We start from the raw sequence: 26,554 nt of genomic DNA, 5'->3' as shown, positions 1-26,554 counted from the left end.
AAATAATACTACGAATCCCTTGTTTATTTTTCATTGGTTAACAATTCAACAATCTGGTGTTTTTATAGCAAATTAATACAAAAAGTTGATTTATAAGAAAACTGTTGGTTTTACTTAATTCTAATTTAGATAAAAAAATGATTAACAATCTTGTAGATTTTGTGGTTTGGGCCCAAGGGTTGGGGATGCATTTTTTTGAAAGGGGTTTAAAAAAAATAATTTTAAAAATACTGTTTTGTTAATAAAATATTTACTCCCGGGTGGAGGCAGTATTTTGTTTATTGTTATTTTTATTAAAAGGGGAAAATTGTCTTTTTATTTGGATTGAGGGCAAGGAGGAGTGAGGGTTAAAACAATAAGCGTTTTTTTGTGGAAAAAATACGTGCATTTACGTCAGAAGGGATGGCAGAGATTTTTCGGCCCATATCTGTTTTTGCTTGCAGAAACAAGTCATAAGAAAATGCAACTTAATATAAACCTTAAAACGAGTAAACCAAAGTGTAATATATTATATTACAAAAATTAACCTGGTAAATAACGCTATTTATAATGACCCAATTATTAAACCACCCATGAAAATAAGGCCCTTAAAAATACCCCCGACAATATATACAACAACCACAACCCCGTCTAGTTGCACTTTATTTTCGTGTGGCATAGAATTTTTCAATTGGCTCAGCTTGGAAAGGCCCACGTGCCAAATGTGGTTCTGAGAGCCTATCGAACTATATTTTTGGCAACTTTAACTACATGTAAACAAAAAGCTTTTTGCGCTTCGCGCGTATATTGTTCGTTTTATATTATACTATGTTTTACATACTGGCAAGGCAGTGTTTTAGGCATCACGGTGCCGTATAATATTACACCTTAAAAACAAATATCCTGAACCCGCAACTGTTTCGTAGTGGTTTTACGACGTGGGCCTTTAATAGCTCTAAAATTAGTACTTAGGGCCGCGACAAAAAAGTTTGCCAACCACTGCCGTAAGGCGTAAGCCATTCTCTTTTTTCTCCTTTTTTCTTTCCATCGCGACTTGTCCTTATCGAGTGTCACGTCATGTTTTTTCTGTGCGGTGCTGCTTTGCATTAGATAGTTTTCTTCTGACAACCTGATGTTTAGTTTTTAAACTTTTTACTTAGCCCATACTGATTGATTCCATATGTTTTTGACCTTTTTATTAATTTTATTATTTTGCTTTGTATATTATGTATTTTACTTTACTTCTGATGATGCCAGCATAGGCGAAATATATACTCCTTTTCAAAAAAGGTCTGATCCTGATTTCACTCTGGTTTTTAAAGTTTGAGTTTAACTGGTTTTGCCTTAGTATTCAATAATGGCGTGATTCGATATTCCGGTACGATAAATTCAATATCTGAAGTTTATATCTAAGTTATTTGGAAGTGTTACCCCAGTGGTGACCTAACAGCGGCTCGCCAGCAGCAATATATTTCTGTTTTTTCTTGTGTGTATTGATCTTTCCATTTCCAAATCCGATTTCGTTTGTTTATCTGTAATATAGCGACTTGTTAGTTTTGACTCAGATACCCTAACTTTCTTTCAAATCGAGTCGTGATTGAAGCTTGACAGCAAAAATGGCTGAGGGACTTTTTTCAACAAATTGTGTGAAGATTATCAAATCCTGTTTATATGGACCAGGGGTTGCTTAATTGGTTCCGGGGTGCGGTGTCAGGTGAACACCACCGTCCAACGTTTTTTATAATTTGGTCCTCTCTGATTTCGCTTTATCGACTTTTTGTCTTTTAGCGTTACGGCCGAGAGTGAACGATTTTTTTGTTTTTGTTTTTTATTCTTTGACGTGTCATTTCTTTGTAACTTGACTGTGTTGAAACGCGAAACGTCTTTGTGACGTCATAACGTATCCGTTTCCAGCGGCTTTTAGACTTCAGTTCGATGCATTTTAGTGGTGTGAAAATTGCTGGACTGATGGTGATATAGCCTTGTCGCATTTTCTCACGTCATTGACCCTTTGTAGTTCATTATGTAAAGCTTTGTAACCTCTGTAATCGTTGTGACCGTTTGTAACCCTATCTGACCCCGTCGTTCAGGTCTTTTTCTCCGATTTTTACACACCACAAAAGGGCTACAAGTTGTACCTCAGCGGGGGCATTTCAGGACCTGACAGGATTGAAAAGAAGAGCTTCATTCAAGGCGCACCAAATAAGGCCGAGTAGGTAGAGTGTTGTTGTGCCGAATCTAGGGTCGCTATTTTACGGCTTGTCGGATGTTAAGCGCTACACGAAGCGTCCTAATTACTATTGTACTAGATCCAAGACGATAAAGGAGGACGACAGAAATACAAACCACGAGACCGTAAATTAAAACTAGCCTCTTTACGCCTTTAAACGGTTCTCCTACTTGTAATAATTTGATGTTCACTGCCATCATTTACCAATTTGTGTTCACTGCCATCATTTACCAATTTCCATCTTCACTGCCATCATTTACCGTCGACGTGCCTGGAACTAATTTGTCGGTTAAAACTTTCTCTATACCAGAAGAGCGATTCTTTATTTGTTTTGTTTTTTCCTAATTAATAACATCACGAATTGAACATATCGGATAAAGGCGAAAGTTAACTCCATCCCGTAATTATGTAATACTCAATGGATGTTTCGTTCTGCATCTGTCTACATAAATTTTTTTGTCGTTCTGCCCTAGACGTATAAACAAATAGAAAACTACCCATCTACCCATTGACAACTATAATGCTTAAACAAGTATATAATCTTAAAAGTTAAATATTTTTTAGCAAGATGATGTGTGCGAATATTTAAAGCTCTATACAATTCAAGTTTCCAAGAAATTTTGATATTGTGTTGGTGAATTCCAACAAAGGAAAATTAAACTTCCTCGACAGAAAATTTGTCCGATTTAAATTTTGTCTGATTTAATTTAAATCGGACAAAAAAGTTGTCCGTAGAAGGTACTAAATTCATTTAGCTCTGTAATTTTTTTATTTTCTAGTTCGGACACCATTTTCTTCGATTCGCTTCTGTATTCCGCCTATCACTTCAAGCACGAGCTCAACATGAAAATGACTCAATAAGGCGGTACGTTCCTTATCTCATAAACCTGTACAAAACGAGTCACTCGTTTTAATTAGTCATAACAACTAGCTTATAAAAAATCTATCCCATTTAAAACTAGATATTAAATGCACCAGAATCCAAGGCTGGATGATTAATTTTAATTCGTGTTACCTAAATTTACAGATCCATTGGGATTACCACATTCAAAGCACAGTATTTTTTTAATTTGGTGATGTATAAGCACACAAACCGTTTTATCAGCCGCAAAACGTGCAGAGAGACCACGAAAGTCGGTGAACGCGCTTCTCTATAATACATCTTTGCGTTTTGTTAACCGTTAGTTGAAAACTCACCGAGAAGGCTGTATTCAGCGATTTCTGTGGCAGCGGTTATTACACTTTTTCACTATGCGGACCCCTTATGCTTTCTTGAAATTTCGCGAACCCCTTACTTTTTAAAACAGAAAAAATAAATACATAAATACGGTACAATATGTACTTTAGTATTTCAGTTTGGTCTTCTTACTAATCATACTCACTATACACAGGCTGTCAAAAATGTTAAGATTTTACAGAAAAAAATACTCTCGACCAATATAATTTATCAGCAAATGAAGCCGAGAAACCCTGGTCTATGGCATGACGACACAAATAATCTACGCTTTTACTCAACATACGGTTGAATTTTGTCATTTGGAAAAGACATACATGTACATTGGAGTATCGAGCAAATACCACAACGGACGTTACATGGTTTAGCCTGATAAGAACCGCTAACTATAGCTATACCAGTTATATTACAAGGTGGTTTTGGCATTGAATGCATAGATAAACTTGTTGTTATAACACGCTACAAAAGTATGTTCAACAAAGCTTGAACGAGATAATTAAAGGTGCCATCTACAAATGAGTTTCGGCTGGGTGATTTATTTCAAACTATTAGCAATGCATTATTTAACACGGTCTATTTATAAGGATAATGAACGATAAAGAAATGTAATGTGGTAACACGGTAATAAAGGCTTTAGCAAAACAAATCGTTTAGTTGGCTACATTGAATATTAAGGTTTTACCAACATCTTTATAGCACGGTGATTATTAAGGTTTAAAGCAAACGTTTACCACGTGAAACTTGCTCAGAACCGATCTTCATACATGTGTACTACTGCAGTGCCCCACCCAAACGAAACAAACGGAGGACGAAACTAACCCATGGGTTAATGTGACCAACACAGCCCTAAACCATAACGGACGCATTTTGTTCATCGTGTTTGCAGCTCGGTGATGGCAAGGCTGCAGAAAAGACTGAAAGATTGTTTTAACCACACCTCGGGGCACAAGTTCAGGCACTCCGACGACATTCAAGTTCCTTCCTCCTATTTTGCTTACTTGAAAGGAGAGGGAAATCCAACGGAAGCAGCCCCGGTATGTGGCGTATAGCCTTGTAACGTTTCTACAGTGTTGTGAACGAGTCATTTAGAAATGTCCAGTCAAGGTATTTGTAGAATAACTTAAGTGCAAGTCAAGTCATTTGTAAAAAAAAAAAGTCGAATCTTCTTGAAAAAAAGTTTAATCTTAGTCAAGTGTTTGTAGTAAAAGTTAAACGAAAATTTTTAAATTAGGAAGCTAGTCCACACATGAGAAATATCTCAAGCAAAATGTTACACAAAACTTCTCTTTTGACGAACATGGTTTAGTAGAATGAATATCTAAGCCGAAACAGCAACAGGGGATGTGTTGCTATTTTGCACGCTGTGCGCAAAATTGTGCCAGCAAAAATGTGCAAAGACTATGCGCACATTTTAAAATGCTTTCAAAATTGTGCGCACTTTTTTCAGAATATTCGCACATTTTAAAATGAACTAAAAATATGCGCGTTTTTAAGTTGCATATTTTTTTGCATATTTCGAGTCATATGTACATTTCAGTTGCTGTAAATACGAGCTGATGATTCCCTTTAATTGAGGTGGTAAGTACGAACAGGATGAAATAGGCAACGGTGCCATGGTGTTGCCCTACAAACCTACATGCTCCCGTCTGAACCTGGCTTCCTCAAATGTTAGAGCGACGGTCCTGGTATGACCGGAGGTCGTGAGCTCGAACCTCACCACAGACTAGTTCTTTTTTCACCCCTTTGCCTTTGCAATATATTCCTGATTCTGTAAGCATATTGTCTCCCACACAAATATAGGTAGCATTTTATGAACGTTTCAAATAGTTCTTCATTTTTAACATCTGTGGTACATATACAATTCAAAAAATAAACATTGGGCAATGAATCGCGGTAATTATGAAACGGTATAGTCAACATGCAATCAGTCTAGGCCGGTTTTTAGAGAGTTTCCGCGTCCGGGATAGTCATGTAACCAATTAAGGCTTCGATAAACTTAAATTAAAAACGTTTTGGCTTTCAACCATTTACTGTATGCGCTAGGCTACGTCTTTTGTTAAACATTTTATTTAAAAAAAATTTTTTTAAAGGTTTGCCACCTGCAAATATAAACTGAGTTTGATATGATTTTAAGTAAACGGCAATGTTATTGTTCTTACCATATGTATATAGATATCCTTTTTGCGGTTTACCACTATATATTGGTTCCCTCTCTTATAATCAGCCCATGTAGTCTTACACAAGGTTTTTATCAGCCACATTATTCCACTTGCAGGAGTGTATTCTAACACAAGGCTTTATATCAGCCACATTCTTTTACTTACAAAATGTAGTCCAACACAAGGTATTATATCAGTCACATTATTTTACTTGCAGAGTGTAGTCTAACCAGGGGCGTATCTAGAAATCCAAAAAGGGGGGAATTCCCCATTTTTCGTCTGACGTTAACGACGTCATAAAATAGTAACTCATATGACGTCATAAAATAGCGATTGTAATGACGTCATAAGGAATATCAAAACAGCCAATTAACGTCCAGCAAAAGCAAACTTTTAGACGCAACACGTGCGTCGCCGACACTTCTGCCAGGCGCCAGCTGTGAAACCGATAAGTGTGCAAACGTTAACTTCAGGAGAAAAACTTACCGTGAAATATATGTAATTGATTTTGGTAGATCCATGTAAGGGACTACGCTAAATTACAAGCAAGTCTTTCCCCACATGCGATACTAAACGAAGATCGTTTTTCCCCGGTGTTGTTTGATTAGCGCAACATCTGCAAAAACGCCATTTCAATAGTTTATCTAGTTGAGTGTTGTTAACCTTTTAAAGTGAGTGCATACCTGGCGAGGCAAGCGAGCGCGATTTTTTTGGGGGGAAATAACGGCATTTCTTATAAATTTCTTGCAAGTTATTACGTTGCCGAAATTACAAATAAAAAAATGTTAAAAAATATATGTCCAATATTTTTAAATACGTTTTCCGTTTGTCCGCGACGTACTTGGCAGCCTTCCACGGCGCAAAATTAAATTTCCACCTAATGATAAATTTGAACTCTTAGATAACAAAGAATAATTGACTGCCTTGTTTTGTTCCTTAAAAAAAACGTACTTATCTTGTTGCAAAGACACCGCTATGCTGGCGGCAAAGAAAATCCGAGACTACTTGAAGGAAAAATACCCAGAACCATCTTCATTCGAATATCACCCCGAGATCTGCCTGCAGTAAACAGGACGCCTCAGTACACCGCTCTTGTTACGCAGCGAACCGATACGTGAAGCCTTCAAACCCTGGTGTGGCAAGCACTGTCGCTATGCATTTAAGCCCTGGTGTGGCAGCTCATTTCTGACGACGTTCCGTTTCTGTCGCGCTACCAATTCTTTTGCATGCTATTTTTTGTGCGCACTACCGAAGCTTGCGGCGCAAAATTACTGTCATTTTCCGGCTTCTGGAGAGTAATCGCTATTTTAAAGCTATATTAAGCATGAAAAGCGCTGCAATATGTTTATTTAGTCTTTTTCCGCCCTGAAGAATCAATTTTATAACAAAATAGTATCTGTAAAACCAAAAAAGTTCCCGGCTTGCTAACGCTAAACAATTTTGCCGCATAACAACCTGAAATCTGTATTGTACTTTTAATTTGACAAATTAATTAAACCTATAATTTTACAAAACTATTTGACTTATACAGCCATAGTAATAATATCATTTAAAATCAGTTTATACGGACGTGCTGTTTACCCATCTGATATCGGAATAAAATAAATATCGGACAACTCAGAAAGCAAAGCTGTGCATTTTCAATTCACGTAGATCGCCTGATATACAGAGCTAATTTATCAGGCTTAGTCTTCGTGTGGTGCTATATCAATGTTATTACGCGTTGCCGGCGACTTTGTGTAGTTCACGCGGTACGATTGCGATCAAGCGTTCTGTAGAAAATCCTGTTCACACTTTTCGATTGAAAACGTGTGGATTTTTATATCCTGGTATCGAATGCCTATGGAAGCAGAGGTTTAAAAAGCGAAGGTTACCACGTCCCCCAGTGCTTACGCAGGAACTTTTTCTTGCTTATAAAAACCTACTGTTTTCATTTTTGAATTCTACTATTATTGTTACTCCATGACAATAATGACAATAATCTGTGCGTTGAGTATTAAGTTTGGTTTAGTTGAAATTAGCAATTTAACCAAATTTATTAAGATCGTTCTCTAGAAAGATTATATTACCCCTCTGGTAAAGTGTTGAAATCACCCAACCTCTTCATAACTTGTTACCTGTATAATCCACAGCAGATCGTACTACATTACATTTAGTTTTTTCCTGGGTGCGAAAACGAACTTGAAATTCTACAGTCAAGCGGTACATTGTGAATTTTTACTTTATAAACGGGGACTTTCCTGTTGGTTCGTAAATCCAGCCACACTATTCAACCCTGACGAAAATGTCCTCTTTCGGCTTGAAAACAAAGTTAAATGTGGTTTTCTTTTCCTGTTTAATGATAGGCAATATATACATTATTTTGTTTCATTGTACCCCAGATGTATGAAGTTTCTTACGTTTGGAGACAGAAATTTGTAGTTGATAAAGTGATTATTCCATTTCTGTATTACTGAATTATGTTTCAAATATAACCTCGTTTCAGATATATTAATTTGTGCTTGACTTGGTATTCTAAATAAAAAAATATATTATCAAAGTGCAACGATTAATATAAAAGGTTTTGTTTTGGCAATTAGACGTCAGTATCACTTTTACATGATGTCCTTGTTTGTACAACTCCAGTGAAGCTATGAAGCTACCAAAGTTTTTTGTATATTCATATACGTTTGCGTAATATCGGACCGAATTCATACCTAAATAAATTAGTTGAACGAACTTTCACTGCATTCTTTTTATTAATGATAAAATAAAAAAGTGGCAAATTAGAAATGATAATGTCGGATATAAGTCAATTTTGTCAAAAAACAGTAGGTTAACAACGGATAGTATTTGAACTTCTTTACCAGCGAATTTTGGCCATTGTCCTAAAAAAACATTTTAGATTTTTATCAAAATTTTGTATCAAAACGTAACTTCGCGCGTTTTGGTTGTTGAAAACGAGTTAAACGTACACCATATGTTTGAGAGTTATAGCTCATAGGTGGGTCACTTTGATCCCAAGATCGTTCATTACAATGTCAAAAAAGAGGTCGAGAATGCCAAGGTTGCTCTTGATTGTTTTGCAACGAAAAAAGAATTGTCTCTGTGCTAAGAATAAGGATTTTGAAAGTTAACACCAATCGACCGTGATGTTTTAAGATTTCCATGTTTAGCAGCTGATATGGCGTTTCCTAATTTCAATAGGGCAAAACGCATTCTTGATGTGCAAAATTTTGAGGAGAACTGTGATAGACATGCACGTGGGTATAGTTTCCTTTGCTCAAGTTTACCTGCACTCAAGCGTACCGTTTTAGTAACACCGCGCTAATCATCCGCGCCAAAACGCGAAAAAAGCAAAAAGGCTAGGCCTCGGCGTTATGTGGGCCATTCGCTTTGCTAAGCCAGCTCGTACCAAGTCAAAGATCAACTAGAAGTCATGTTTGGCATGGTTGCTAAAAGACGACTGCTGCTCTCATCGTGAAAATAAGGATACGTTTCATTTTTCGGTTTCGTCCAACTGCTAGTCAGTTCGCTGTATGCTGTACTCGGCTTTTATTGACAAGGACCGGCCTTGGAGCACTTTAACCTTATTTAGTTTTTCATAATAATTAGTTTGGAATAAACTTAGAGCATTTTAGTTTTTAAATTCGATGAGAATTGAATTGTTGCTTTCGCTAAAAGTAGAACTTAATAAACTAAAATGATGCGTGGGTTTATTCGATGAACAAACAGTAGCCTGAAAGTAGAACTTAATGAACTAAAATCATGCGTGGGTTTATTCGATGAACAAACAGTAGCCTATACGTTAACTTACAAAATAAGTAACTTTATATCTCACTGGTTGCTCAGCGCTCTCTCTCTTTAGCTATTGAAGGTATACGGCAACTAGAAAAGATTGTTAATCGTTGGTCTGCAAGAAAAATCCATTTTAGCTGGGAAGCAACAGCCAGGCTTGCGTTGCTTTAAAAGTTCAAAAGCAGAAAAATGATTTGAAATCAGTTATGTTAGACATATTTGTAAATAAAGTGTTAAGACAGCCTTTTACTATTCAAGTACCAGTGTTTTCGGGATTGGGGCCTTTTTGAATTAAAATGTTATGTTTTGCCCTGTTTTTTAGTTCAAGATATATATATATATCTTTTAGTTTTCATGGTATTTCTATGACAATAGTACACACTTACGCTCACTTTCCTTAGGGATTTACGACGGCGATGCAATGTTACGTTATTCGTTGGTGTTGTTGATTTGTTTTCGGCAAATTGGTTTGCTTTCTGATTCTTCGATTCATTGATTCGCGATCCGTTAAATTTCCTTCAGCTTTGTATACTCATTGTTTAGCTATTTTTGGACCAAGCGTCTATATCTAATTACGCTGCCCGATAATAGCAGTTCAGCGGTGACAACAGGCAGCCATTGTATGAGGCTTGTTTGACTGGCCTTAGTGGTCTATATCTTTGGCATAAAGCAGGGATGGCGAACCACTGACCCGCGGGTCACGAAATGACCCACCACAGATTTTTCATGACCCATTTGTCCTTCTGGAAATACCGAAATGTTATCAATCATTTTCAGGAAATGATAAATGTAAAAAACAATTTTTCGTTAAATATTTTAAATCAGGGCTACCCAATCTGTGAGTCGTGCAAAGTGTTTTATGGATGACGAGTATAGGCCTACATTAACTGCACTTCAACAAGTGCGTTTAGAAAGCAGACAACTATAAAAGCATTTTGTCTATCGCTGTTAAACAGTGGTCGGCAAACAAATGTGGGCCACAGAGCCATTTTTAGTGGGCCGCGAGTTACTTTTGCCGTGCATTCATTGCACTTTATTTTAAAAGTTGTTCTGGCATATCATTTTTAAATTGGCTCATCTTGGAAAGGCCGACGTGCTAAATGTGTCCTGAGAGCTTGTTAAACTATATTTTTGCCAACTTGGTGGGCCTTTAATAATTTTGAAAAGAGTACTTTGGACCGCGAAAAAAAAAGGTTTGTCGACCACTGTTAGGGGGGGTGGGGGGGGGGTGGTAATTTACAATTTTTTCATTGAACAAAACCAACTTAACCAGGTGTACCCGGGACTAAATAATAGTTAATTATGCCTTTAAAAAGGTTCTACATTGAAAAAAAAAGTCCGACCTCACCTATATTTCTATTTTTGAAATTTGAGATGAAATATGTCATAATTTCCTAATTAAGGTATATGACTCTTGGTCTTGAAGGACCTTTAGACTAAATTATTCCCATAAGTTTTACCTGGAAATTTGACAGAAATTAGAAACAAATATCCCCAAATATTAAAACAAAACCTTCTCTTTCAAAAATATTGATTTGAAATAGGTAATCAATTTTAGGCTCATAGTATTTGATACAGGTTTACAGTAATATTCACAAATACACTAGTCTAAGTCTTTAGATTTGTAGCACCTCCACTCTAAACTTAGCCAGAAGTCATGGCAAAGCTGTCCAAGCACTGCTGAAACTTGTCGTATTCCATCCCAATTCTTTCAGTCTTTTTACCAAGAAAGGCTTTCAAGGCTTTGCCAAACTCTTCAGCATTCTTGTCACGGCTCTTTCATTTAGCTCAGTCTTTCTGATTTTGAAGAGAGGGTCAGCTTTAGGAAGCAATGTGCTGGTGTCTCGAGCATACTGTAGCTCCTTTTTCATTCTTTGCTTTTTGATCTTCTCATTCTGTGAGTTGAGGTCAGCTAGATAATCCTCAACTTCTTCTGCAGAAGTAAAAGGACCTCCAATAACTTTAAGAGATTCTAAGACAACAAGTCTTTTTCTTTCCTGCTTTAGGGCCAATTCTCTTTTCTCATCAGCGCCTTCTTTTAGTCTGGTTTTCATCTGTTTAGACCAGTTTAACTCCAGCTCACTCTTGAGCTTAGCAGCTTCTCTGTATCCGCGAAAGGATGGAGTCTCTCCGGTTCTTAATTCTTTCATTCTCTGAAGAATATTTTGTCTGCTCACGGCACTGTCAACTTCCTCAGTTTGTTTTGACACAAAAGTTTTTTTCTTTGATTTTTTGTTATCTCCAGATTCTCCAACTTCTACACTCTCTGCCACTACAGGTTCTATGTACAGAGGGCTTGCTTCTCCATAATGTGTTTTGCTTTCATTCTCACTACTGTCCTCACTTTTAGAGATATCTAAGTCTCCAACTTCTTTGAGAATCTCTGTGATCTTAGATATTGGCTGGTATTCAAACTGTTTTTCTCTCTCTACTCTGTACTTAGCATCTTTCTCCCTTTTCCTTTGCCTTTTCATCATGGCCTGATACCACACTGGATCAACTTCTTTTCCACACTCCATTTGCCTGTCCTTTTGCATGTTCTCATAGTACATTTTCTCCATTTTCCCCATTTTTATACCCCAATCTTCTTCAACCCTCCGCCGTTTCTCATGATAATCCTCCCCATTAGCTTTTCGAGGAAAGATATTAAAAAGGTTGTCCTTTTTGTCAACCAGCTCTTTAAACTCTGTCACCACCTTTCTTTTCTTTCCTTCTTTTAGTCTCTTACTACCTTCCTGTACCAACTGAAGAAGCTTCAGAAGTTTATTGACCAATGTTTCATACAATATGCATGGAACCGAATCGTGGTACCACTTTGCATAGACTTGTTTTGCTACTTCTCTTACAGCCTTGTTCTTGCTATGACCTGCTCCTCCAATCTGTGTGTAGTACCTTAGCATTCCCACCACTCCAGCATTTGTGGGGAGTTGAGTCACAGGAAGATAAATCTTGACTTTAGGGAAAACAATGTCAATATCGTAGACAGGTCCATCTGATCGGGTTTTAGGGCGACGTACTTTGGTAAGGTTTCCAGAGCACACTTCACTCATTTTCTTATTCACAATTACCTAATGTATCTTAAATATAACAAAATTATCTTTATATTTAAATATTTTGGATATCAAAGTAATTAAGGTAACAAACTTGCAAGAAACTGTATTATCTGAATGTTCGTATTTTATTGGATGACACGTAATAAAACATGGTTAAATTTCACCATAAAATTTTTTTCTAATATTAAAGACACAAGCAATATGTAAACTTCTATATAAAACATTTTCAATAATTAGGATGAGCTTGTTAGTAGAACGAAATACCCGACAAACGATAAGACAAACCAAATTTAACTACATTATAAACCAACAAATTAGGCCAATTTAGTCCAAATTTTGAAATGACCGAGGTCGGACTTTTTTTATAAGATAAGACCACCAAGTGATGATTTTTCAGAGTCAAATTGGCTAAATATTAACCCTGTAAGTTGGTTTTGGCCAATTCTAAAATTTGTCATTTTAGCTCAATTACCACCCCCTGCTACCACTGTTGTAAAACGTAAAGGGTGGCGGGAAATTAACTCGCAGACCAAAAATTGTGCATACCCTGTTATCATGTTAAAAACCTTTCTGCTGAACTCCTGTAATCCCATAAAAATGCTGCAGCATTTATTAACTATCTATGTTCTTGAACCACCAACTCAGACAATAACACTTAAAACGACGAATAAGCAAATTTTTGCATAAAATTAGCATATAATTGAATATATGACCCACTAGAGCCCTTTTTAAGGAATAAGGTTGTGTTTAAGACCCGCGCGATAAACAGGTTCGCCATCTCTGGACTATTGAGTATTGAAATGCCTTGGAAATTGGGATTATTTTGTCATTAAAAGCACTTTCGAAATGACTGGACTCTTATACAACATTTATGTGCTTTCGCTATTGTATCAATTTATCCTTGGTTTTTGTTTCAGTGTTTTAATATTGTTTTTATCCAGATCGTTATAGCTGTTAATTTTCGGTTTACAGCAATGTTTGTTAAACTTTCGGATCGACCACAACAGGACAAATTAAAACTTAAGATAAATAACGCAACAATGATGCCTTAATTTGCATTAACAAAAATTGTTTATACTGTTTGGCGGTGGTGTCTTCTATGCTGATTTTAAACTGTAAATTTTGACTGTAAACACTATACAGGAGACCCTGAGGTAAAGGTATATTTTGGCGGTCTGTTTGTTTAATGCTGTGCGTACAGATTACTGCCAGGTTCGATAGGTATACGAGTGGAGATTGGGCAGTTTACAACGTTTGTATTGGCATTGTGCGAATGCGTTGTTAAAATCAGCATTTGGCTTAACAACATCAACAAAACTGTTTACTTAGTGGGCATAATTTATGGAAAACAATTTAGAAAGCGATTTTAATGTGTGTGCTGGGGCAAAACAGTGCTCGAGAGATTCTCTAGTTTTCCTCTAATTTTTTAGTTTTGGAAAATACCTTTTTGTGTTACGAATAGGCATACCGACAAGGATGCCAGATAAATGCGCACTATCCCATAAAATTCGTTGATATTTTGAAACTACGTATTGTTTATAGCTAAGTATTTGGGACGCATGTAGAGAATAATTTTTGCCGGAAGGGTGCTTAAGTAGTTTTTAGTTTTCAAAGTGTACATCCTGCCAAACAGTTTGGCAACCTTTGTTATAAGAACCAGTCAGAACGTTTTTCAGTTCAAAAAAAGTACACTCTCCAACGAAACGATTTTTGTTTCGCAGTAAGATGAGTAAGTTTGTCATTAAATTGTCTCTGGGCGTCTTGGTTTGTTTTATGATCCTGATTTTATTGATCAACTTTGTTTACCTGGACCGCGGGACTTACCAGACGATTACAACCAAAGTAAAGTACTTGCGATACAAATCAAACTAAACTTATTCCTTGAGCTAGAACCATAAGATTGAATTGTAAAATAATGTGCGGTTAATTTTTTTTGTAATTATATCCAATTATACGTGAAAATAGGTTCGTAATTAGACAGAGTATGAAACGATGTTTGTCTTACAAACCAGTTTCAACGCAAAATACGTAAAACGTGCGAATAATCAATGTATAGTCATCGATTTTTGTTAAGTTTGATAAAAACAACATTCTTTGTTTGCTATTACTACAATGACACAAACGTACACATATACTTTTTAAAGATATCGCCTTGCTTAAATAATTACATGATCTACCGATTTGTTTAATATGTTTAAGGCGCCCTTTGTAATAGTAATGCATTTGTTTTTCGCCGTCTATAGTTATGAAAATAAGAAAACACCCCTGTTATAAAAACTAATTTGAGGGTAGGATAGGTTGCCATAATATTTACACTTCTTTTGCAGGTCATCAACATAACGCAGCGGGTCTTTCAACCAGAGCCATTGGGCAGAAAGGTCCCTGAAAAACGCCGAGAAAATGCAATCGATGTTGTTTACACTTGGGTAAGTTAACCTCAGAATAACCGACTACCAGCGCCAAACAGAATAATTCAGTTTTTTTGGTTGGTGGTGGTATGTTTGTGTTTTTTAGATTATGGTCGTAAAAATGAACTGTAACCAGTGAATTTAATTTTCCGTCACGGCTGATATATACACATAAAACGTCACAAAATCTACATTTTGCATTAACTTCTGTTACTTTTCAAACAAATAGCAACTAAATACGTTTTCGAATATGAAATATTAGCATTAAACACTACAGAATACCATTAGGAATAGCAAAAGCCTTACTTTGTCTTATTCAAAACACCATTAAATCTCAACTGTTACAGACTATTTATCGTTGCTGTCAATGTTTCCTGGACTACACTTTTTGAGTTTATGTTTTTACTATCTGTTTCCTAATTTTTACAATTCTTTAAATTTGGTTACAAAACTACACTGTCATTCGATTAAACACCAAAATTAAACACCTGAAAGGGGCGAAATGTCAGCACGTTTAAAATTAAACATGTTTAAATTCCAGGTGTTTAGGCTTTTGCCGTTTATTCTGCCAGGTGTTTAATGCTAGTATTCAGTGTTTCCAAACAAATTTCACAATCTATTATGAGGTAAACAATTTTATTATACCAAACAAAACGAATAATAATATAAATATCGCATTTTTAATACAATGCAGGTGTTTATGCAAACAAAAATGCGTATGGAATAAAAAGAAAAACAGAGAAAAAGAAGATATTTTACAAATTTGAAACCTTTTTTTAATATTTATAATTGCTATGTTTGGCAAATTTTCAAGGTGGGGCCTTTTGTACATTGTTTAAAAACATATAAAAACACAGAGCAGTAGGATGGATAACTTAAATCCCGTGTATGTTAACAGGCTCGAATATCAATGAAATATAATTTAACAATTTGTTCAACAAGTGTTGTTCTTCCATAAATTTAATGTCCATTCCATCCACTAATATACCAATGCAAAAAAGCTGCTGTGCCGTCCACTCCAAAGGTTTGCCCAATAAAGGCCTCAAAGAGCTTTTCTTTTTAGAAGACGAGTTGAGCATGGCTGCCTAAGAAATAAAATTTAGATCAATATAATACACTGCAGTGATTAAATTATACACTATCACTAAACAACTCTTTATTCATTTGCTCATAGTAAATTTTTCAAGTTATTCACCAGAACCACTACATGTCATGTCATAAAAATATGTTTTAGTTTGTCACCAATCACTACAAAAGCATATTATTATGACATGTACTAGGTTTGGTGGCAATGTACTCTTTGAGTATAGCATTAGAAAATGTATTATTTATGTTACACTGTAACCTAAAGACATCGCAATGATTACAAAACAAGTTCATTTTTATTGTATTAATATCTCCATGACCCACTAAAATTAAAAAAAAAGGTTCACCCTACTATGAAAACCCAATTAAATCATTAAATAATTTCAGATAAAAAGTAAATATGTGAGCCAGAATATTGCATTGGCCATTATGTTTTATCAAAATAATTGCTTAAACTAGTGATAAACAATCTGACCAAAAAAAGTCGCCCATTACTGGGACATGCAGACCAAACATTATGCACAAGTTATGGAACACAACAAATAAATTAAATATCTATTCAATTATATGTATTTACCACAAATTTTAAGGTTCGATAAATGAACTTGGGAAGAAGAAAATTTTAGTTTGTTTACCTTGTGTATCAATTTCAGTAGATCTGTACTCTTTTGTTGTTTTCCACTTGAACTTTGTCACAGACTTTTATTTTACCATCTTACACTGCAGTTAAAATTCCTGTAAATAAATAAAAACTCTAATTATGTAAACTATATCATTTTATTAAAGCGTCAGTAGCATACCAAAAGTACTACATATTAAATTTTACATTTAAAGCTTCAATGTAAGATTTAAACTATGGAAATGATAAATTAAAACTAAAACACATATTAAAGTACTTCAGAAATTTTACATAGATAAAAAAAAAATAATTTGCTGGCTGCTACTAACAAAATAAAAGCCAAATGGGAATAAACTATATTAATGTAAAACATGTAAGTAAAATTTACTTACATTGTTAACCTAATCTCCTGTGAACCAAGTTTTTCTGAAGTTGAAAAGAGCAAATGGTTTGCTGTCATTGATTGCCCTGAAACAAAGCAGTGTAATTTAAATACCTTTAAAAATAATGATTTAATAAAAGCATACTTGATTGTTAAGAGAATAATTAAAGTGCTACTTTAGACAAGAAATAGCTTACAAACCTGTTTCGTTTAATTTTCCATGTCTACATGTGTATGGCACCAAACTATTATGAAGTAGTCTTTTACAACTTTCATTGCTTTTGGATTTATGAATGAAATACCTAAAATTCTGAAACAAAAATCCAATTTCAGACATTTCGTTTTCGCTTGGAAAACTTTTTTTAAACATAAATTTCACACTCTAGACCTGCCCGTCTTCAAGCGTCTTGCACAGCTAACAAAACATTATCACTACACATTTATGAAAAAGCAAATTAAAATAAATAATATATATATAAATCACCCCTATACACATTAGTATTTGTTTTACCTCAATCTTGGTAACTCGAAAGCCAAAAATACGCAAAACCGTCTTTAACTGTAATGTATAACTTGTACTGGTTAAAAGTCAAACTTTTTTTCGGCATTTTGAATTCCCGCGTTGGTCACAGTCACAGACCAGTGGATATGCTTTGTTGATGTTCATCGGACCGAATCAATTTCAAATAATTTCAATCATGAGTTGATTTATTGAATGTACTTAATATGTACAATATGACAAAAACTTGTTTTATAACAAAACAAAATTTACTATAAATAGTTAAAATATATCGTCAATCAAACATTTAATAAATAATACTTACTATTCATCATACGTTAAACAATTTAAACTTGAAAAATATATAAGCTTCACGGCGATACAGCATTGCCCTAGAAAAAAGTCCTTCCTAAAGATTGTGTTCGTCACGCGTATTTTATTGCTGGCGCAATTTAAGTAGGTCATGGCGGCGCAAGACCGCACAGCTTCGCTTTTTACTTGGGTGGTACAAAGTTATTCGCAAGCTACATAATGAAATCAAATATTGGATTTAATGGCACGTCAAGAACACAAACCCGTATTTTCATGATTGTCGTTATATTTAAAAAATGAAATGATGCCTAATAAGCCGTACAGATGTTAAGTGAAACCATGAATTAAGTCATTCCGTTGATTGTGATCTGTTACGATCAATCGATAATACATGCAAACTTGTATAGTTAAATATTTGACGAAATCGTACATAAAACAACTGTCCAGTGCTTTAAAATACCAATACCCCTAATCAACATCTTATAACGTCAACATAAATGACTTGAGCTATTGCTTTACAAGAATGTATCGAATTAAACATGTCTAATAATTGACGTGTTAAATTATGAAGTGTTTAATCGTAAACACGTTTAAATTCGTCAATTGTGCTTAAAATCACCCAATAATCGTTGTTAAACACGTCAAAATATCAGGTGTTTAACATAAAATCGTTCAGGTGTTTATAATTTAAACACCAAAACTAAAATTAAACACAAAGGTGTTTAAATTAGGTGTTTAAGTGTTTAGATTTTAAACGTGTATAGACCGTTTTGGTGTTCAAATTTAAACACCGTTCTGACAGTGTATTAACGATTTTAAGTGCAGGGACAGTTTTTTTTAATTATTATCATTCACTGATCCAAATTACAGAAAATAAATTGAATCTAATTCGTTTGCGTACATCTATAACATTAAAAAATATTGTTTTTGTCTTGTTCCTACGAGTTTTCGAACGAGTACATTTAAAATACAAACTTCACTATTTATCCATTGTTTTCTGTTTTTGCAAGTAAACCTATGAAAGCAAATGCTGACCGTAATGCTTTTTTTGCCAGGTAAACGGCACAGACCCAGATTTTGTCCGGACCCTCCACCTTGAAGTAATGAAGCTGGAAGGCAATGTCGTCGACAAGCGTGAGCAGCGTTTCTACGACAATCAATTAATGAGGTGCTCGTTTAAATTTATCCCTCTAAAAATGTGTTTTTACGCCATTGTCCTAATTTAAAGTGTCTTCATCTACGAATTTCTTATAAACGTTTAATTTCACATGAAGTGCAATTCCCAATATTCTGTACCATTGTCGATACTCATCCGATACTAACTTATAGACAAAAAACAAATTGCGAAGTGTTTGGTGAACAATGTGGATTATAACAAAAGTTGTTCAATATTTACTTTTGCAAGTCATTTCTAGTCAAACTACCTGTGTTAGAAATACTCTTGTGTCCCAGTTACACTTTTAGTTGTGTGTGAATCATTCAGACTTTATAAGAAACGAAGGTTAGGCTATAAGGAATGAATTTGGCCTGATATAAGTCATGTACTCCAGTTTTGGAACTCATAAAATCACTCCCGTATTTGATTGGTCAAACGCTGGTCATTTTCCAAGCCGTTGCCATGACGATTCTATTGAGCTTGACTGTGAGGCGGTGTAACACACAATAGCAATTTAATCTATAATAACGTACGTGATATGTCGTTACAAAAGGGATTATATTCTCATGGTTCCTCGAAAGTAAAAAAAAATTCTAGTGTATTGAGACACCGGCAAATATTTTGTTTAACAAGCTGCTTGACCCCCTTGGATGACTGTTTTCCAAACTTGACTGTTTTGTTCATTTTACTTTTCGATGGTTAAAATTGCATAACATCGTAACTTAAGTAACGACGCAAAGGACGTAAGCCGACATACATATTTTAGGGTTTTCCGACTTTAAGAGGGTACTCCGTCATTCGGCGTTTTGTTAAAGCGATAAACAAGCACCTTAATTGTAAACGGGATGCGCATTACCTGGTTACAAACATTGGGCTGTTCGTCGACCCCTTATTGCCACACAATACACTATTAGCTCCTATCGTTAGTCAATTAACATACGGGAAAAAAATTGGTGTACTGCAGCCCAGGTTCGCAATTGTATTGACATAGGCGCAGAAAAAATCAATCGCGGCTTCTTTACTATAGTGGTTTGCTTGTAACTAGATGAAATGCTCGGCGCTGTCCCGGTGAAATGAGTATTGACATTAACATCTTCGTTAGAGGCATAAATAATGCGAAATTATTTTTTTCAATTGGCATATGTCCCTAAATAGAAATTTCAAATCATGTGATGTGTTTGTATGCTTCACGCTGTGATCGAAAGGCGTTAGGTCTACTACACGTTAAAAATTTAACAGGCAAGCAAAGTGCAATGTTGTGTGTTGTTTATGTAATGATGAAAACCCGCGACATTTATCGATCCAGAATTACTGCAAAACGAAACGAAAAGTTGCAACAGCAATTGCTTTCACTTGCGTTATATTCAAGCCATTATTCTTGGCACCGAACATCTTATGTAAGAAAAAACCCTTTTGAAAATAAAAAATCCTTACCTGTTACCGGTTTGCGGCGGCGCTCGCTTGAGATGCGCGACTTTCTCTCATAGAAATAGACTAATTATTTCTTTCTGGGAGCACATGACTTTCTGTCTACTTCGACGTTGCTCTATCTGTCTCTTTAAGATCACATGCCAGCGACTGACCGGCGAACATGTAAAAGAATAATTTATTTGTTGCCCTCCAATATAATCGAACTGTTTTATTAATCGACTCAGTCCTGAACGAGAATATTATTATTTATTACCATTGTGTATGACGTTTCAAGCATTTATTTCAAATAGTCTACAAGTAATACTAACAGTTCAGTGAACTGTGCTTCCAAATAGATATACACAACATTTTTTTCGGGAAAACGTCCCTTCAATACATTCCGACTTTGTTTCAGATTCTCGATGAGGTCGATCGAGAAATTCGCGCCTTGGATCGGCAACATGTATGTCGTCACAAACGGACAGATTCCCTGCTGGTTAAACACCAGCAACCCGAGAGTGCGCGTGGTAAGTTTTTCCTTTAACTTAGCGAAAGTTTGTTTTAAGTTGGCTTGTCGTTTAGAATTTATTTGTGTCCGTTTTTCTGAGCAATATTTTCCACTCAAGCAATTTGCAATACAACGTAAAAACAACTGCCATTACTAACAAATTAAAATTCTCAGTCAAAAACATTTGCTTAAACTCAAGTTATCAGCAATAAAGTTAATTATAATATATATATATAAATATAACCTCATATATTTTCGAGCGTTCCATAAAGTAACACTTAAAAGAAAACAGAAATATACGCGTGGCTAATTCAAAAAACAAATCTAGAACGGAAATGTTTTTATTCAAAAGAAATACGCTTTTCAAGAATTCTGATTTCGCAATGCCGATCTTCTCACAAAACATCCAGCTAAACGCCTGTGTGTGTGTTTGATAAGCGTTGATATGGTAAAAGCCAGGAGGGCGCAGACGGTCAGGGTAGCTTTGTCAAACTCTGTAATGTTTGCCTTTTGCAAACACTCAAGACTACTGAAACATGAATAGATGCAAAATGACATCAAACGGCCAGGAAAATGTTTTTCCTTTGAGTTAGCGAACGTTTTTTTAAGTAGCTGGTTGTTTTGAATTTATATCCGTTCTTTTGAGAGCAGTATGTTCTAGTCAAGCAATTTGCAATGCAACGTAAAAACAAGTTTCATTACTAACAATTTATATGTCTAATTCCAAGCATTTGCTTACCCGGTTATATCTCAGTTCTAAGTTATTGTCCTAGCAAGTCAATGGCGTGATTCGTGTAACGTAATATATGTCATCGATCTTCTCCCAAAAAAATCAACTTATCTGCCTGTGTGCGTGTGTGGTTGATAAGCGTTGATGTGGTAAAAGACACAAAGGCGCAGACGGTCAGCGATATAGCCTTGCCATACCGCTAGAATGTTTGCCTTTTGCCCACAGTCAAGACGCTGAGCAATGAATCAATAAAAATGTCATCAAATGACCAGAAAAAACGTTTTTTATGCGAGCTCTCTACTTATGCACGCAGTCGTAAATTGCTAAGATTGTTTGCTTATCGATGCTAGGAACAGACAAAAAAGAAATAACGTAAAATGAATTTAGGGGTAACAAAAAATATAGCTGAAATTCGAATAACCTTTTAAGGAAACCATCTCTAATTCACGTAGCAAATAATGACTGTAATACACGAACTAACCGATGCCAGGCTAGTATAGGACGAATTCCAATTTAAACAACTTGTTATCAGATATCGGCTTAGATCCGGTATTATCGGACATCGTATCCTGAAAAAAAAAACTGTAAAATATTTCGCGAACACTATTCGTTTTTAAAAGTTGTGCCGTGTTGTTTGCAAACAAGTCATATTATAAGAGTAAAGGTCATTTGCAAAACAGCTCCAAACCAAGTATAAAAGTCCAAGTAAATAATTTTCTAACTGGTAAAAGTCAAGTCAAGTCTTGTCGCCCGAAAAACTTACAAGGTCACGTCAAAAGTCACTTGATAACAGTGAGATAATTGCAGCAGCTAAGTCAATAATAGACTTAAATCATTGCAACATTTCTAAAACCTTTCATTTCTCTCGTCAACGGTTTATTCACAAAAAGTTTATATCTTTAGAAATTTTAAAATTTTATTTAAATGTTATACCAGCTTTTAAACTAAATTTTAAATTTTAAACTTTATCACGTAGTTTAAGTAGATGTTATTTGATTAGGCACTAAGCAACTCAAATAAATTTTCCATTATTTGACATGATACAATACCCACTTGGCAGATATCTTAGAAATAGGAAACGAAAATCCATGTGAAAGCAATGTACCTGTTATGAATTTTACATTTTGGTTGTTGTTGGTTGCCAACAGATTTTCCAAAAGGACATATTCGAGTACCAATCTCACCTTCCAACCTTCAGTTCGCCAGCAATCGAGACTCACCTGCACAAGATTCCAGGATTGAGCGAAGAGTTTCTCTACTTTAACGACGACTTCTTGTTAGGGGCTCCTGTAAGTTGTTACAGTTTACCTTATCTTTAAGTAACTAAGAGTCCTCAACCGATGCTTTGTGAGGCCACAACTTTTTTAAAGAGTTGTGTTATAATATTATGAAGTAAACTTGAGTTAAGTCATTGCTTAACATTAGTATATGAAAGAAATTAGTCAACAGGTATATCAAGTCAATAGGTCAATGACGTGAAGTGACTTTAGTGCAGGCATATTTCTAACTCACTCAAAAGTATTAGGTCTTTCATATAGTTTGTATGATTTTTTTGTTTAAATCTTTTGGCCTTTGCTTGGTGTAAGGTTTGAGTGTGTTTTATCTTTTCATGTTCAAATCTGATTTCGTTTGTTTATCTGTTATTCAGCGACTTGTTTATTAAAGCTTTGGAAGCTTAATGGCTTAGGGATTAACAAATTTTGTTGTGAATAACAAATCTCGCTTATATGGAACATTTTTTTCAAACGTTTTTACTTTAGGGCCTGAAAACTGTAAGGTATATGGTGATAGAGGGCTCAAATTATTAAATTTTCTATAAACAAGGGAAATATAAATAAATATGCAACAAAACTGTGGTAAGCTTTTAATAAAAAACGTTGTTTAGTTTAAAATTCCAACAACATTTATTTTGGAATTACACCCCACAACAAAGGAAATATGTCGGTAGACCAAACTCTGCGGCCGAATTTTGTTTTATTTTAGTAAACCACAAAATGCAATCATGTATGTCACCCTTTATCTGTGAGTATATCCACAAATATGTTTCTATATTTTATACACATATATCGACTTTGCGTGTCCTACAATTTTTCGTCAATCAAAAATGTTAAATCTCGCGAAATGGTATTTTTTTCACCGCTGTATTTGGCAAACGTGGTTTCGGAGCGAGGCGTCAGGTGAATACCACCGTCAAGTTTATACAATTTGGTCCTCGCTTGTTCTGCGCCATCGCCTTTTTGTCTTTTCGCGCTACGGCCGAGAGCGAACGCTTTTTTTATTCTTTGACATATCGTTTCGTCGTCTCTCACTTGACTGTGCAGAACGCAAAACACCAACCGTTTTTGTGACATCATTATGAGCCCGATTCTAGTGTTTGCACACTCGCGCGCTTCTCTCTTTTGGACCTTGCTTAAACACGAAACACAAACGGTCCCTGAGTTTATTTTTGTCAGGCGTTATGTTCGCCAAAATCATCCTGTGCAAACAAGTACGAACCGAAAATAGGAAAAAAATTATTAAGAAACGACTGGCTAGAGCGTTTTTAATTTAATATAACGTTTGACAACGTTTTGGTTGTATAAGTCGTTAAATTTGCGACAGATAACGTTTTGGTATTTTTTTTTGGCAATTATTATTTGTCAATATATCACCTGGTCGTACAATGACTGCTTGGTTTATTTTGTTTATTCAGCACGACTTTTTAGACCTTTGGTTTAGTTCGATATTTTATATTATAGTGTTGTGAAAATTGCAGGACTATTTGTCGCATTTTTCCACTACATTGGCCCTTTGTGGCTTATAATGTGACCCCTTATAACCTCTGTAATCGTTGTGACTGCTGGTAATCCTATGTGACCCCGTCGTGCAGGTGTTTTTCTCCGATTTCTACACACCAAAAAAGGGCTACAAGACGTATCTCAGTGGGGGAATTCCAGGACTTGACAAGATTGAAGAGAAGAAATTTATGCAAAGCGCACCAAATAAGGCCAAGTAAGTATAGTGTGGTTGTGCCAAATCTTGTGTTCCTATTTTACGGCCTTTCTCTACATCAGAAGAGCGATTCTTAATTTGTTTTGTTTTTCTCAATTAATAATATCCTGAATTTTACATATCGGATAAAGGCGAAAGTTAACTCCATCCCTTAATACACAATGTCTGTTTCGTTCTTCATCTGTATAGATAACATTTTTTTGACGTCCTGCCCAAGAGGTTTATAAAGAAATAAAAAAACACTACCGTTTGACAAATAATGCTTAAACAAGTACGTCTTAAAAATTCTTAAAAATCAAATCTGTTTTAGCGATAAAAGATGTGTGAATATTTAAAGCTCTATATAATTCAAGTTTCAAATAAATTGTGATATTTTGTGTTGGTGAATTCCAACAATGTCAACACTTAACTACCTGGTTTAACTTAATTGATTTAACGCTGTAGTTTTTTGTGTTTTCTAGCTCGGACTCAATTTTCTTCGATTCGCTTCTGTATTCCGCCTATCACTTCAAGCATGAACTCAACATGAAAATGACCAACATGGCCGGTCACGTTCCACATCTCATAAACCGGTACGATAAATCCGGTCTTTTCCACATGTCTAGAACTTAGATTCTGTCCATTGTCCGAATCTATATTTTAGCTAACCTTCGCACAATATTTTCTAGCTAAACACAAATGAACAGGCTGAACTGTACAAAATTATGGAAAAAGATACACCTAAAACGAATTTAAAAAATGTTATTTAGATGCAGAATTTTCAGGAAAAAAGTCAGTATCCGAGTCAGACTTGGGACTCGAGTAAGACCACGTAAAACTACCCGAGTCCCGAGTCCGACATGCGCATGCGCAGTGCCAAATTTAAAACTAATATGGCCCCTAACTGGAAACTGAAAAGGTGGAATAGCAAATGGTGGAATATTTTCCAACTACAGGACTATGTGTTGTGCGTAGATTAATTATGTGACACCCCTAAAAGTGAATGGCCTAATAGGCCTATCTACGTTGTTTTAGTTACGTAAATTGGCGGAATACAAGCAGTAGAGTCAGAGCCGGACTCGGGACTCGAAGAATTCGCACATTTGACCGGAGTCGGACTCGGGTTCTGTTTCTTGGCCGGAGTCGGAAACGGGTTATTTTTAACAGACTACGCAGCCCTGGTTTTATCTACGCATTAGTTTCGGCAGGGTTATTAATTTCAAATTTTTAGCAATGCTTTATTAAACACGGTATATTTATAAGGATTATAAACGATAAAAAATCAGGGGATTTACACAGCTATTAACACAATGTTTTTTCAATGTTTTAGTAAAACGGGAAACATAACGTTTCACTAAATTTGGTAACACGGTAATAAATGTTTTAAAATACAAAATCATTTGAAACATTGAATATTAAGGTTTTAGCAAAGTTTCACCCAAACGTTTAACACGTGAAACTTGCTTATAACCAATCTTCATATCTTAGCATGTGTACTACTGCAGTGCCCCACCCAAAATGAAATCAAACAGAGGCGAAATTAAGGTGCAACCTATGGTTTAATGTGACCAACGCAGTCCTGAACCATAACGGACCGATTTTGCTCATCATTTTGCAGCTCGGTGATGGCAAGGCTACAGAAAAAACTGAGGGATTGTTTTAACCACACCTCGGGGCACAAGTTCAGGCACTCCGACGACATTCAAGTTCCTTCCTCCTATTTTGCTTACTTGAAAGGAGAGGGAAATCCAACGGAAGCAGCCCCGGTATGTGGCGTATAGCCTTGTAACGTTTCTACAGTGTTGTGAACGAGTCATTTTAAAATGCAGTCAAGTTATTTGTAAAATAACTTAAGTCCCAGTCAAGTCATTTGTAAAATAACTTAAGTCCCAGTCAAGTCGTTTGTAAAATAACTTAAGTCCCAGTCAAGTCATTTGTAAAATAACTTAAATCCAAGTCAAGTCATTTGTAAAATAACTTAAGTGCAAGTCAAGTCATTTGTAAAATAACTTAAATCCAAGTCACTTCATTTCTGAAATAAC

The 26,554-nt window shown here is 35.4% G+C and overlaps 1 protein-coding gene and 1 long non-coding RNA gene across 2 annotated transcripts; one reads left to right on the top strand and one right to left on the bottom strand.

Moving 5' to 3' along the window:
* The first annotated feature begins 10,711 nt into the window (after window positions 1-10,711).
* Window positions 10,712-26,293, top strand: LOC146159133 (uncharacterized). The gene is made up of 8 exons (XM_083384878.1): window positions 10,712-14,274; window positions 14,760-14,858; window positions 18,794-18,906; window positions 20,720-20,831; window positions 22,691-22,831; window positions 24,412-24,533; window positions 24,995-25,105; window positions 26,131-26,293. Exons 1-8 carry the CDS (start codon window positions 14,158-14,160, stop codon window positions 26,291-26,293), a joined length of 978 nt encoding a protein of 325 aa, XP_083241004.1. The 5' UTR covers window positions 10,712-14,157.
* Window positions 15,808-17,328, bottom strand: LOC146159134 (uncharacterized). Its single transcript, XR_014494716.1, has 4 exons — window positions 17,129-17,328; window positions 16,938-17,013; window positions 16,562-16,661; window positions 15,808-15,925 (listed from the first exon to the last, which is right to left on the bottom strand). It is a non-coding gene; the product is annotated as an uncharacterized LOC146159134 (long non-coding RNA).
* Window positions 26,294-26,554: the final 261 nt, after the last annotated feature.

The sequence above is a fragment of the Ascidiella aspersa genome, chromosome 3, assembly GCF_963924565.1.
Source record: "Ascidiella aspersa chromosome 3, kaAscAspe10.2, whole genome shotgun sequence".
In the NCBI taxonomy this organism is placed as follows: Eukaryota; Metazoa; Chordata; class Ascidiacea; order Phlebobranchia; family Ascidiidae; genus Ascidiella; species Ascidiella aspersa.
This window is presented reverse-complemented; position numbering and strand designations above follow the sequence as displayed.